The 14,337-nt window shown below is 44.3% G+C and overlaps 1 protein-coding gene across 1 annotated transcript; it reads left to right on the forward strand.

The window, feature by feature from the left end:
- The first annotated feature begins 220 nt into the window (after positions 1-220).
- Positions 221-13,793, forward strand: LOC124005106 (potassium-transporting ATPase alpha chain 1-like). The gene is made up of 23 exons (XM_046314042.1): positions 221-655; positions 795-905; positions 1,028-1,087; positions 1,364-1,567; positions 4,559-4,672; positions 5,076-5,210; positions 5,727-5,844; positions 6,375-6,643; positions 6,735-7,043; positions 7,168-7,302; positions 7,463-7,655; positions 8,418-8,593; positions 10,249-10,385; positions 10,566-10,716; positions 10,811-10,979; positions 11,155-11,309; positions 11,399-11,522; positions 11,742-11,887; positions 12,366-12,499; positions 12,688-12,789; positions 12,897-12,988; positions 13,255-13,331; positions 13,534-13,793. The coding sequence occupies exons 1-22, from the start codon at positions 644-646 to the stop codon at positions 13,281-13,283; spliced, it is 3,075 nt and encodes a 1,024-aa protein (XP_046169998.1). The 5' UTR covers positions 221-643; the 3' UTR covers positions 13,284-13,331; positions 13,534-13,793.
- The last annotated feature ends 544 nt before the right edge of the window (positions 13,794-14,337 follow it).

The raw sequence follows: 14,337 nt of genomic DNA on the forward strand, positions 1-14,337 counted from the left end.
CTTTAAGTTAGGCCCTCCTGGGGGCAGATAATGAACTATAGTATAGACAAGGCATTTGAATCTACTTCTCACTAGATGTGTTTCATTCAATTCATGTCTTATATGTCTGTACCAATCATTGCATGGGATGAACCAGTCATTGTCTCAGTGTCAATGTATCAGTCAATTAATGTGTATCTGAGTTGAGAAGAAAATCCCCCTTGATGTAATACAGATTTGTCCTATCACAAGTGAAAGAAGTAGATGTGACTTTGGTATGGCATTGACGTTCTTGATAGCTTTACAGTTAATCAGGGAATGTAGAAACGTGTGTATTCTGATAAGACAGGTACAAGCCCTACGCACAAGGCCATTGGCACTGATATGAAAGAGCCACCAAAGTGGGTAGGGGACGCTTTGCCACTCACCTTAATAGGGGTGACATTGGCTACTCTTAAAATAACACTGCCATTTTGGGGCGGGTAGAGAAGGTGAAGGTGGTGCAGTAGTATATAAAGCTGCGCCAACAGTGTGGTCCTGCTCTGGAGGTTGGGGATTTTACTGTGAGGAAAGTCCCTAGAGTGGCTATAAAGACGCTTCCAAGATTTCGGGGGAAAAGAGCACTGAGCGTTGGACTTCAATTGATTTGGGCAGGCCCTCCACCATGAGTAAAGGGGTAGGTGACCCATTTATGTGATTTATCAAAGCTAGGATCAAATTGTCATGAATTAAATGAGATTTTCCTTCAATGATCAAGGATATTGTATATTCACCCCCTAGCAAGATGATACAGGATGTCTTCTCTTTGTCTCCAGGACTCTTACGACATGTTTGAGATGAATGGAGAGGTGGACGTCAAGATGAAGAAAAAGAAGAAGATAAAGAAAAAGGATAGGCTAGAGGGCATGAAGAAGGAGATGGACATTGTGAGTGTGATTCAGAAGACCAGAAGGAGAGAGAGCTGGAGAGAATATGCCAAATTAAATTAAATGGGACAGAATTGCAGCATAAATACATTGCAACTTTAACAGTCTGTCAATCTTTACAGGATGACCACGAGATCACAATAGAAGAGCTAGAGATGAGGTATACCACCAGTGTAACCAAGGTAACTAAACTACCATGGGGTTTCTGTCTGTCTGTCTGTCTGTCTGTCTGTCTGTCTGTCTGTCTGTCTGTCTGTCTGTCTGTCTGTCTGTCTGTCTGTCTGTCTGTCTGTCTGTCTGTCTGTCTGTCTGTCTGTCTGTCTGTCTGTCTGTCTGTCTGTCTGTCTGTCTGTCTGTCTGTCTGTCTGTCTGATGAAACAGACTGTTGCTAATATAGAATAAATGCCCCTCTCTCCCTCTTCCTCACTCTCTCCACCCTCCCCCTTCCCTCCCCTCAGGGCCTGACCTCCAGCAAAGCCGCGGAGGTTCTGGAGCGGGACGGCCCCAATGAACTGCTGCCCCCCAAAGGGACCCCAGAGTACGTCAAGTTTGCCCGCCAGCTGGCCGGAGGGCTGCAGTGTCTGATGTGGGTGGCAGCCGTCATCTGCTTCATTGCTTTCGGCATCGAGTTCTCCAGGGGAACCCTTGGCTGCTTTGACGATGTAAGGAGGATGGGGCGGGGAGAGAAAAAGAGGGAGGAGAGAGGAGGAGGGGGAGGAGAGAGGTGGGAGGCAGAGGTAGAGTAGGAGTAGGAGACTAAAGTTACACTGGGAGGGTGAAGGAGATGCTAAAGTTACATTGGGAGGGTGAAGGAGATGCTAATGTTACACTGGGAGGGTGAAGGAGATGCTAAAGTTACATTGGGAGGGTGAAGGAGATGCTAAAGTTACACTGGGAGGGTGAAGGAGATGCTAAAGTTACATTGGGAGGGTGAAGGAGATGCTAAAGTTACACTGGGAGGGTGAAGGAGATGCTAAAGTTACATTGGGAGGGTGAAGGAGATGCTAAAGTTACACTGGGAGGGTGAAGGAGATGCTAAAGTTACATTGGGAGGGTGAAGTAGATGCTAATGTTAGACTGGGAGGGTGAAGGAGATGCTAAAGTTACATTGGGAGGGTGAAGGAGATGCTAAAGTTACACTGGGAGGGTGAAGGAGATGCTAAAGTTACATTGGGAGGGTGAAGTAGATGCTAATGTTAGACTGGGAGGGTGAAGGAGATGCTAAAGTTACACTGGGAGGGTGAAGGAGATGCTAAAGTTACATTGGGAGGGTGAAGGAGATGCTAAAGTTACACTAGGAGGGTGAAGAAGATGCTAAAGTTACATTGGGAGGGTGAAGGAGATGCTAAAGTTACACTGGGAGGGTGAAGGAGATGCTAAAGTTACATTGGGAGGGTGAAGGAGATGCTGATGTTACACTGGGAGGGTGAAGGAGATGCTAAAGTTACATTGGGAGGGTGAAGGAGATGCTAAAGTTACACTGGGAGGGTGAAGGAGATGCTTAAGTTACATTGGGAGGGTGAAGGAGATGCTAAAGTTACACTGGGAGGGTGAAGGAGATGCTAAAGTTACATTGGGAGGGTGAAGTAGATGCTAATGTTAGACTGGGAGGGTGAAGGAGATGCTAAAGTTACACTGGGATGGTGAAATAGATGCTAATGTTAGACTGGGAGGGTGAAAAAGATGCTAAAGTTACACTGGGAGGGTGAAGGAGATGCTAAAGTTACACTGGGAGGGTGAAGGAGATGCTAAAGTTACATTGGGAGGGTGAAGTAGATGCTAAAGTTACATTGGGAGGGTGAAGGAGATGCTAAAGTTATATTGGGAGGGTGAAGTAGATGCTAAAGTTACACTGGGATGGTGAAATAGATGCTAAAGTTACATTGGGAGGGTAAAGTAGATGCTAAAGTTACACTGGGATAGTGAAATAGATGCTAAAGTTATATTGGGAGGGTGAAGTAGATGCTAAAGTTACATTGGGAGGGTGAAGGAGATGCTAAAGTTACACTGGGAGGGTGAAGGAGATGCTAAAGTTACACTGGGAGGGTGAAGGAGATGCTAAAGTTACATTGGGAGGGTGAAGTAGATGCTAATGTTAGACTGGGAGGGTGAAGGAGATGCTAAAGTTACACTGGGATGGTGAAATAGATGCTAATGTTAGACTGGGAGGGTGAAAAAGATGCTAAAGTTACACTGGGAGGGTGAAGGAGATGCTAAAGTTACACTGGGAGGGTGAAGGAGATGCTAAAGTTACATTGGGAGGGTGAAGTAGATGCTAAAGTTACATTGGGAGGGTGAAGGAGATGCTAAAGTTATATTGGGAGGGTGAAGTAGATGCTAAAGTTACACTGGGATGGTGAAATAGATGCTAAAGTTACATTGGGAGGGTAAAGTAGATGCTAAAGTTACACTGGGATAGTGAAATAGATGCTAAAGTTATATTGGGAGGGTGAAGTAGATGCTAAAGTTACATTGGGAGGGTGAAGGAGATGCTAAAGTTACACTGGGAGGGTGAAGGAGATGCTAAAGTTACACTGGGAGGGTGAAGGAGATGCTAAAGTTACATTGGGAGGGTGAAGGAGATGCTAAAGTCACACTGGGAGGGTGAAGGAGATGCTAAAGTTACATTGGGAGGGTGAAGGAGATGCTAAAGTTACACTGGGAGGGTGAAGGAGATGCTAAAGTTACATTGGGAGGGTGAAGGAGATGCTAAAGTTACACTAGGAGGGTGAAGAAGATGCTAAAGTTACATTGGGAGGGTGAAGGAGATGCTAAAGTTACACTGGGAGGGTGAAGGAGATGCTAAAGTTACATTGGGAGGGTGAAGGAGATGCTAATGTTACACTGGGAGGGTGAAGGAGATGCTAAAGTTACATTGGGAGGGTGAAGGAGATGCTAAAGTTACATTGGGAGGGTGAAGGAGATGCTAAAGTTACATTGGGAGGGTGAAGGAGATGCTAAAGTTATATTGGGAGGGTGAAGTAGATGCTAAAGTTACACTGGGATGGTGAAATAGATGCTAAAGATACATTGGGAGGGTAAAGTAGATGCTAAAGTTACACTGGGATAGTGAAATAGATGCTAAAGTTATATTGGGAGGGTGAAGTAGATGCTAAAGTTACACTGGGATGGTGAAATAGATGCTAAAGTTACATTGGGAGGGTAAAGTAGATGCTAAAGTTACACTGGGATAGTGAAATAGATGCTAAAGTTACATTGGGAGGGTGAAGTAGATGCTAAAATTACACTGGGAGGGTGAAGGAGAGGCTAGTTACATTGAGAGGGTGAAGGAGAGGCTAAAGTTACAATGAGAGGGTGAAGGAGAGGCTAAGGTTACACTGGGAGGGTGAAGGAGAGGCTAGTTACATTGAGAGGGTGACGGAGAGGCTAAAGTCACAATGAGAGGGTGAAGGAGAGCCTAAAGTTTCACTGGGAGGCTGAAAGAGAGGCTAAAGTTATGCTGGAAGGCTGAAGGAGAGGCTACAGTTGCACTTGGAACTGAAGGAGAGGCTGAAGTTACACTGGGAGGCTGAAGGAGAAAATACTGTATGTGAAGGAAGGGGAATACATACAAATACAACATGTATTACAGAGTGAATATAATGTGACTGTTTGTTTCATCACTATTTCTCTGTGACCACACCGGTCTACAGCTGTACCTCGCCATCACTCTGATCACTGTTGTTGTGGTGACTGGCTGTTTCGGTTACTACCAAGAGTTTAAGAGCACCAACATCATCGCCAGCTTCAAAAATCTAGTGCCACAGGTAAAGATATGGAAATATATTATAACTAAAGAATACATTATAACTAAGGAAATGCATTATAACTAAAGAATATATTATAACTAAGGAAATACATTATAACTAAGGAATATATTATAACTAAGGAAATAGATTATAACTAAATAAATACATTATAACTAAAGAATACAGTATAACTAGGGAAATACATTATAGATTATAAACAGACCAGGAAAAACTCCTGGCCCTAAATACCCATACAACAGTTATTTTGTTATTGTAAGAAATGGTTTAATTTCATGACAAATATATTCCTTTCATCAAGACTGATCATAATCCACTCACTACTGCACTGAGGCAAGGCAGTCAGTCCATCAATCAATCATTGAAATACAGGGATTTGGTATAAACATCTATCTCATTCTAGCAAGCCCTGGTGATCCGTGACGGGCAGAAGAACCAGATCAATGCCATGGACCTGGTGGTGGGAGACCTGGTGGAGATCAAGGGTGGTGACCGCGTGCCTGCTGACATCCGCATCATCTTTGCCCAGGGCTGTAAGGTAGGTACACTAGGCCATCAGTTCCCATTATAGACCACTAACACACTTTCAACCCAGAAGTAATGGCTAAGGGTTTTGATGCAGGTTGAGCAGGAATGTAAACATTGAGTTAGGATTCAGGTTAGGATTAGTGTTAAGGTTATAGTTAGGGCTGAAGCTAGGATTAGGGTTGATCCAGGATGTGGACATGAAGCTAGGGTTAGGTTTACGGTTGACCCGGGGTGTGGACATGAAGCTAGGGTTAGGTTATGCAGAAGACCCAGGCTTGAACCTTGGTTGGTTTCATATGTTATTTTACCTTTATTTTACTAGGCAAGTCAGTTAAGAACAAATTCTTATTTTCAATGACGGCCTAGGAACAGTGGGTTAACTGCCTGTTCAGGGGCAGAACGACAGATTTGTACCTTGTCAGCTCGGGGATTTGAACTTGCAACCTTCCGGTTACTAGTCCAACGCTCTAACCACTAGGCTACCCTGCCGCCCCTGTCATTTCCTTGATCTTCTTATCCTCTCCAGGTGGATAACTCATCCCTGACAGGAGAGTCAGAGCCCCAGAGCAAAACCCCGGAGTGTACCCACGAGAACCCCCTAGAGACCAAGAACATCGCCTTCTTCTCCACCACCTGCCTGGAAGGTAGACACATCACCGGAGGCTGCTGAGGGGAGGACGGCTCACAATAATGGCTGGAATGGAGTAAATGGAATTGCATCAAACATATGGAAACAATGTGTTTGATGAGTTAGACACCATTCCATTTATTCCGGACGATGAGCCCGTCCTCCCCAAATAAGGTGCCACCAACCTCCTGTGCTACCTAAACACACACACATGAACACACACCTACACATACACACTGCCACCACTGCCTGAAAGGTACTACAGAAGGACACCAGAGGTGGTTGGTGGGAGGAGCTATAGGAAGATGGGCTCATTTTAATGGCTGAAATGGTGTAAATGGAACGGAGTCAAGCATGTTGCTTCCATGTGTTTGGTAGTATTGGTACCATTCCATTGATTCTACCACCAGCTTCCTTTGACAGACACACCCCTTATTCAATCACACTCAGAAAAGATTCACACAGAAACAAAAATTTGCAAAAACATCAACATTATACTCATAATGTAATCTAAAATCCCCTTTCCTGTTCTTGGCAACCAACCAGGAGTGGCCACAGGAACGGTAATCAACACGGGTGACCGCACCATCATTGGCCGCATTGCCAGCTTGGCGTCAGGCGTAGGCAATGAGAAGACGCCAATTGCCATAGAAATTGAGCACTTTGTTGACATCATTGCTGGGCTGGCCATCTTCTTTGGCTTCACCTTCTTCGTGGTGGCCATGTTTATCGGCTATGCCTTCCTGGAGGCTATGATCTTCTTCATGGCCATCGTGGTGGCCTATGTACCCGAGGGGCTGCTGGCTACTGTCACTGTGAGTCAACAATGAGGCTCTGTTCTGTCTAGGCCTATATCAAGTTGGTTATTAGCAGTTTTCATCAACCATCTCCCTCTCTCTCCCCCAGGTGTGTCTGTCGCTGACGGCCAAGCGTCTGGCCAGAAAGAACTGTGTGGTGAAGAACCTGGAGGCTGTGGAGACACTGGGCTCCACCTCGGTCATCTGCTCTGACAAGACGGGCACTCTGACCCAGAACAGGATGACCGTGGCCCACCTGTGGTTCGACAATGTGATCCATGCCGCAGACACCACAGAGGACCAATCAGGTCAGAGCTTTGACCAATCATCCGAGACATGGCGATCGTTGGCAAGAGTGGCAGGACTCTGTAACCGGGCCATCTTCAAACCCAACCAGGAGTCTCTGCCTATACCTAGGGTGAGCAGATAGACACTAACCTCAACACACAGATTGGCAGACACATTCATTCACAGACACAGCATCAATGAAAAACTATATGATTTATGAGTTACCTTTATTCCAATGCATCTATGTGCAACAGAGAATAGTGGTGGGCGACGCCTCAGAGACGGCTCTGCTGAAGTTCACTGAGCTGGCCATAGGGAATATGATGGTATACAGGGAGCGATTCAAAAAAGTTGTTGAAGTACCATTCAACTCCACCAACAAGTTCCAGGTAAGAGGCCTGATTTTCTGATCTGATTTCTCAAGTCAGTTTATATAATCTACCATATGTTGTATAGGTGTATCATGTGACTATGAGAAATACTTTAATGGCATGACCAGAATGAGCTATTTGTGTTTGAATCGTACTGTCTCCCCCCGGTGGCGAGTAGCTGTCAGTGCATGAGTTGGAGGACCCCATGGACTTGCGCTACCTGCTGGTGATGAAGGGGGCACCAGAGAGGATCTTGGAGCGCTGCTCCACCATCCTGGTCAGGGGCCAGGAGATGCCCCTGGATGAACAGTGGAGAGAGGCCTTCCAGACCGCATACATGGACTTGGGGAGCCTGGGGGAGAGAGTGCTGGGTAAGGGACAGTGTTTGGGAATAGTGAACTACATGTAATTCAACTAGTAATTGAACTACATTTTGCAGTAACTTGGTGGTAGTTGAACTATATTCAAATCTTGGAAGTGTTTTCAGTAGTTCTACTTTTTTAGTGTTACTTTTTGGGCCATGTAGCTTTGTAGCTAACTACTGGAACTACTCCGTACTTTTTTGGCTAAAATAAAATATGTGAGAAGTAGGCAAACATGTCCTTTCTTTTTCAGCATCAGACCTGCCAAATGTTTTGTGTTTAATAGGTTAAATAACACATTCTGTTAACATCTGACTGCAAAGTGAACTGTTCTTGCAATTTGTATTCTATGACATTTCAGATTTAGATATGATCATTTATCACAAAGAGGTCATCACAACATTAATTATTTTCTAAGTAACTTTAGTTAAGTAAACCGTTTTTTATGGTGGCTTTAGTGTAGCTTAACTTGTATTATTTTGTAGCTTGGTAAACAATATTTTCAGAGTAGCTTCCCCAACACTGGTAAGGGACCGTACAAGGCTATATGAAACCATGCACGAAGGTTGAAGGAACAAGCCAAGAGAGAAAAGCAACAGGATCAATTGACTACAAGAGAGGATGAGGGGAGAAAAGTCACATCTAGAAAATGTGAAAATACAAGATAGTACCACAGAAGCTTTATAAGCTATCATGGAGAAAATGGTATATCTTCTTTGGTCCCATAAATATCCACTAACCCCTCCAATCTGTCCAAACATTTATCTCCAGGTTTCTGTAACATCTATCTAAATGAGAATGAGTTCCCTCGTGGTTACAAGTTTGACTCTGATGAGATGAACTTCACCACGTCTGGTTTGTGTTTCGCTGGACTCATCTCCATGATCGACCCGCCCCGCGCCACTGTGCCTGACGCTGTCATGAAGTGCCGCACGGCTGGAATAAGGGTACGTGGGTAAAATGGGGGAGAGTTCGGGCAAAGGAGAAAGACAGAAATAGAAAAATGGAGAGAGAGAGTTAGAACGTACAGTGCCTTGCAAAAGTATTACCACCCTTGGCATTTTTCCTATTTTGTTGCATTACAACCTGTAATTTAAATAGATTTTTATTTGGATTTCATGTAATGGACATACACAAAATAGTCCAAATTGGTGAAGTGAAATGAAAAAAAATACTTGTTTCAAAAAAACAAAAAACAAAAACAGAAAAGTGGTGCGTGCATATTTATTCACCCCCTTTACTATGAAGCCCCTGAATAAGATCTGGTGCAACCAATCACCTTCAGAAGTCACATAATTATTAAATAAAGTCCACCTGTATGCAATCTAAGTGTCACATGATCTGTCACATAATCTCAGTATAGATACACCTGTTCTGAAAGGCCCCAGAGTCTGCAACACCACTAAACAAGGGGCACCACCAAGCAAGCGGCACCATGAAGACCAAGGAGCGCTCCAAACAGTTCAGGGACAAAGTTGTGGAGAAGTACAGATCAGGGTTGGGTTATAAAAAAATATCTGAAACTTTGAACATCCCACGGAGCATCATTATTAAAACCATTACTAAAAAATGGAAAGAATATGGCACCTCAACACACCTGCCAAGAGAGGACCGCCCACCAAAACTCACAGACCAGGCAGGAGGCCATTAACAGAGAGGCAACAAGCAGACCAATGATAACCTTGAAGGAGCTGCAAAGCTGCACAGCGGAGTATCTGGAGTATCACTTTAAGCCGTATACTCCACAGAGCTGGGATTTACGGAAGAGTGGCCAGAAAAAAGCCATTGCTTAAAGAGAAAAATAAGGAAACACTTTTGGTGTTCGCCAGGAGGCATGTGGGAGACTCCCCAAACATATGGAAGAAGGTACTCTCGTCAGATGAGACAAAAATGTAGTGTTTTGGTCATCAAGGAAAACAGTATGTCTGGCACAAACCCAACTACTCTCATCACCCCGAGAACACCATCCCCACAGTGAAGCATGGTGGTGGCAGCATCATGCTGTGGGGATGTTTTTCATCGGCAGGGACTGGGGAACTAGTCATAATTGAAGGAATGATGGATGGCGCCAAATAAAGGGAAATTCTTGAGGGAAACCTGTTTAAGTCTTTCAGAGATTTGAGACTGGGACGGAGGTTCGCCTTCCAGCAGGACAATGACCCTAAGCATACTGCTAAAGCAAGCAACACCTGAGTGATTTAAGAGGAAACATTTAAATGTCTTGAAATGGCCTAGTCAAAGCACAGACCTCAATCCAATTGAGAATCTGTGGTATGACTTAAAGATTGCTGTACACCAACAGGAACCTATCCAACTTGAAGGAGCTGGAACAGTTTAGCCTTGAAGAATGGGCAAAAATCCCAGTGGCTAGATGTGCCAAGCTTATAGAGACGTATACCAAGAGACTTGCAGCTGTAATTGCTGCAAAGGTGGCTCTACAAACCCCCCAAAAATATATTTTAATTCCAGGTTGTAAGGCAAAAAAATAGAAAAAATACCCAGGGGGAATACTTTCGCAAGGCACTGTAGCTTATTCAAGGTAACAGGCCATCACAGTCTCACGTCAACCTATATCAACTCATTCCACTGTGAACTCCCTTAGGTAGTCATGGTGACGGGAGACCACCCGATCACGGCCAGAGCCATCGCTGCTAACGTTGGCATCATCACAGAGGGCAGTGAGACAGTAGAGGACATTGCTACCAGGAAACGCATTCCAGTGGAGCAGGTCAACAGGAGGTGGGTCTTGTTCTCCAACACCAACACAGTCTGGCAGGGTTAGGATTCTGACTCTCACTGTGGTTGATGAATCTCCCGTGACAGATTTGACTATTTATACAGAGTTTGTATATCAAGTAAGTGGATTAGACATGTATATTCTATTCTATCATATTCTAATCTATTCTATGTGGTCTTCAGTGATGCCCGTGCCTGTGTGATCAGTGGTGGTCAGCTGAAGGACATGAGCAGTGAAGAGCTGGACGAAGCGTTGAGGAGTCACCCTGAAATGGTGTTCGCCCGCACCTCCCCCCAGCAGAAACTCATCATCGTGGAGAGCTGTCAGCGCCTGGTGAGCTCCCTTCTTTTTTGTCATGTTATCTCTCTCAAACCCTCTCCCCCCCCCTCTCTTTCTGTCTCATTCTCACACGTTCTCTCTCACTAAGGGCTCCATTGTGGCTGTGACAGGCGATGGGGTGAACGACTCCCCTGCGTTGAAAAAGGCAGACATTGGTATTGCCATGGGCATAGCTGGCTCCGATGCAGCTAAGAATGCAGCTGACATGATTCTGCTGGATGACAACTTTGCCTCCATCGTCACAGGGGTGGAGCAGGGTGAGTGAGAGTGGCTTAGCAAATCGCAAAACACAACAATAGACATTTTAACAGGCTGATTACAATTGAAATGTATCCTGTGAACCAATATTTGGTTTCACAAAGTTAAGCCTTCATGATATTATTAAGTAATACTGATATTGAGGGATTGATTTCAACCATATCTGACACCAAGGTCGTCTGATCTTTGACAACCTGAAGAAATCCATTGCGTACACACTGACCAAGAACATTCCGGAGCTCACACCCTACCTCATCTACATCACTGTCAGTGTTCCTCTGCCATTGGGCTGCATCACCATCCTCATGATTGAGCTGGCCACTGACATTGTGAGTCTCCTCCTCTTCCTCACCCCTCATCCCCCTGCACTATAAGACCATTCTAGAATGATGCCGATTATCCTTCTTCTATCCTACAGTTTCCCTCTGTGTCTCTGGCCTATGAGAAGGCAGAGAGTGATATTATGCATCTGAAACCCAGGAACCCGCGTAAGGATAGGTTGGTGAACGAATCTCTGGCTGCCTACTCCTACTTCCAGATTGGTGAGGGTTCATGTCTGCTCCTGTAGTATGTAAATGTCTGGAAAAGGCCTTTCTATTTCACTCGGCCCTTTGAGTCCAATTGATCCTTGAAGCTGAATGATTTATTGACCAATATTCAAGGTGATAACCTACAAATAGTCTATTAGTACATTTTTCATGTCCAATTTTCTCCTCCCTCCCTCTATTTTGATTTATCTCTCCCCCTCTCCCCTTATCCAGGAGCGATCCAGTCTTTCGCTGGTTTCACAGACTACTTTACAGCGATGGCCCAGGAAGGCTGGTATCCTCTGCTGTGTGTGGGGCTCAGGTCCCACTGGGAGAACGTCCATCTGCAGGACCTGCAGGACAGCTATGGCCAGGAGTGGGTGAGTGTGTGTGGCTTAAGGTAGGATATATATGGCCAGGAGTGGGTGAGTGTGTGTGGCTTAGTATGGGATAGATATGGCCAGGTGTGTTGAGTGTGTGTGGCTTAGTATGGGATAGATATGGCGAGGAGTGAGTGAGTGTGTGTGTGGATTACTGTAAGATAGATATGGCGAGGAGTGAGTGAGTGTGTGTGGCTTACTGTAGGATAGATATGGCCAGGAGTGAGTGTGTGTGGCTTACTGTAGGATAGATATGGCCAGGAGGGGTTGAGTGTGTGTGGCTTACTGTAGGATAGATATGGCCAGGAGTGGGTGAGTGTGTGGCTTACTGTAAGATAGATATGGCCAGGAGGGGATTTGTGTGTGTGTGTGTCTTATGGCCAGTACTGTACGAGTGCGTGTAGCTTTACAGCGCCCTCACTTACCTGTAACTCCTGGAAATGTCTATTGAAAATCTCCTGTCTTCGCTGTTCTGCAGACATACGCCCAGCGTCTGTATCAGCAGTACACCTGCTACACTGTCTTCTTCATCAGTATCGAGATCTGCCAGATCGCTGACGTGTTGATCAGGAAAACTCGCCGTCTGTCCATCTTCCAGCAGGGCTTCTTTAGGTCTGTGGATGTTGACTGCATGTAACAAATGTCTCTTACTCCCTACATACAATCATATACTCCATGTTATGCATTGTTCATCGTAATGGCAGAGAAGGCTTCCAACAAAATAACTTAGGATGTATCAATCTTGATGGGACTAATAAAGCATTGTTTGACCATCCTCCGTGTTTTCTGTTTGTGTGCAGGAACAAGGTGCTAGTGAGTGCCATCGTCTTCCAGCTGTTACTGGGTAACCTGCTGTGCTACTGCCCAGGGATGCCAAACATTTTCAACTTCATGCCCATTAGGTACTGTTAAACTCTGTTTGACTTGAATGATCATCGATTCATCTTCTCTGTCATTGTTTTGATTGCTTTCATGTTGGTTTGTTCATGCGTGTAACTCCCCCTTACAGGGGCCAATGGTGGTTTGTTCCAATCCCATACGGAATTCTAATCTTTGTCTATGACGAGATCAGAAAGCTGGGGGTCAGAAGACATCCAGGAAGTAAGTAGCCTTGCTTGCTTCTGTCTTGTCCATCCATTCACCTACCCATCCATCCATCCATCTATCCATCCATTCACCTCCCCATCCATCCATCTATCCATCTATTTATCATCCATCTATCCATCCATTCACCTATCCATCCATCCATCCATCCATCTATTTATCATCCATCTATCCATCCATTCACCTACCCATCCATCCATTTATCCATCCATTCCTTGCAGTAGTCCGCCCTAATTCTGATTATTTCCATTCCCCTCTCACAGGTTGGTGGGACCAGGAGCTGTATTATTGAGAGAAGAGGGCAGATATCTAGACCAGAGCCATAGGTATAAAGATGCAGGTTAGCGTTTTCCGTCATGAATCTTGTTCTGGAGGCAGCTCTGCTCTCCAGTGGTCACTAGCTGGCACAGCCACAAAGTCATAAAATCTGATTTTAATCCTAACCCTAACCACACTGCTAACCCTAGCTAATGGCTAACCCTAAATTTAAATTCATTTTTGTTTTCATGAATTTTTACAATAAGTCCAATTTGACTTTGCAGCAGGCCTATGAGGAAATCGCTCAGTTCTGCCTCTAGGACAAGACACAACAATAAACGTCAACCTGTTATACAAACCAAGTCTGGCTTGCAAACTGTCCTCCATCTTGGCCCCAAACATTCCATTACAAACATTGGTGCCATGGTGTCCATTACAATTTAAATATCAAACAAGGTTTGCCAAATTCTATACACGTGTAGCTCTGAATATCCTAAACCATTTCTGATATGGAACCAAATATTATACATTGAAATAATAACCATAAATTAATAATATAATAATAATAATATATGCCATTTAGCAGACGCTTTTATCCAAAGCGACTTACAGTCATGTGTGCATACATTCTACGTATGGGTGGTCCCGGGGATCGAACCCACTATCCTGGCGTTACAAACACCATGCTCTACCAACTGAGCTACAAAATTCTTATGTGATATGTTTTTAAAGACACACCTCCATGTTCTAATACAAAAAATAAGAATTCTTGATGTGAGTTTGTCATATCAATTTTAATTTAGAATCCTTTCCCTTTGTAAATCCAGTATGTATATGTCTGTGTGTGATTACCTTTTGCTTCTGAATTCCATTGCCTTTTTATGTATAACATCAAACATATTTGCCGTTAAGGGTTCTTTCTTGGTGATAATGTTGGAGTTACGGTAGCTTATAGCAATTGTATTTCTGTATTTGTATGAATAAAGTGTGTCAAATATAATGTATTGTATGACTTCATGTTCTAGAGAGATACCTGAAATGTTTCTTCACCATTCTAATTTCAATTCAAATTAATGAATCACTTTTAT

This window comes from Oncorhynchus gorbuscha, linkage group LG19, assembly GCF_021184085.1.
Source record: "Oncorhynchus gorbuscha isolate QuinsamMale2020 ecotype Even-year linkage group LG19, OgorEven_v1.0, whole genome shotgun sequence".
NCBI lineage: Eukaryota > Metazoa > Chordata > Actinopteri > Salmoniformes > Salmonidae > Oncorhynchus > Oncorhynchus gorbuscha.

Coding starts and splice junctions, on each gene's coding strand:
- LOC124005106 (XM_046314042.1), top strand. Junction 7,656..8,417: donor CCTGGGGGAGAGAGTGCTGG/GTAAGGGACAGT, acceptor ATTTATCTCCAG/GTTTCTGTAACATCTATCTA. Junction 11,888..12,365: donor ACAGCTATGGCCAGGAGTGG/GTGAGTGTGTGT, acceptor GCTGTTCTGCAG/ACATACGCCCAGCGTCTGTA.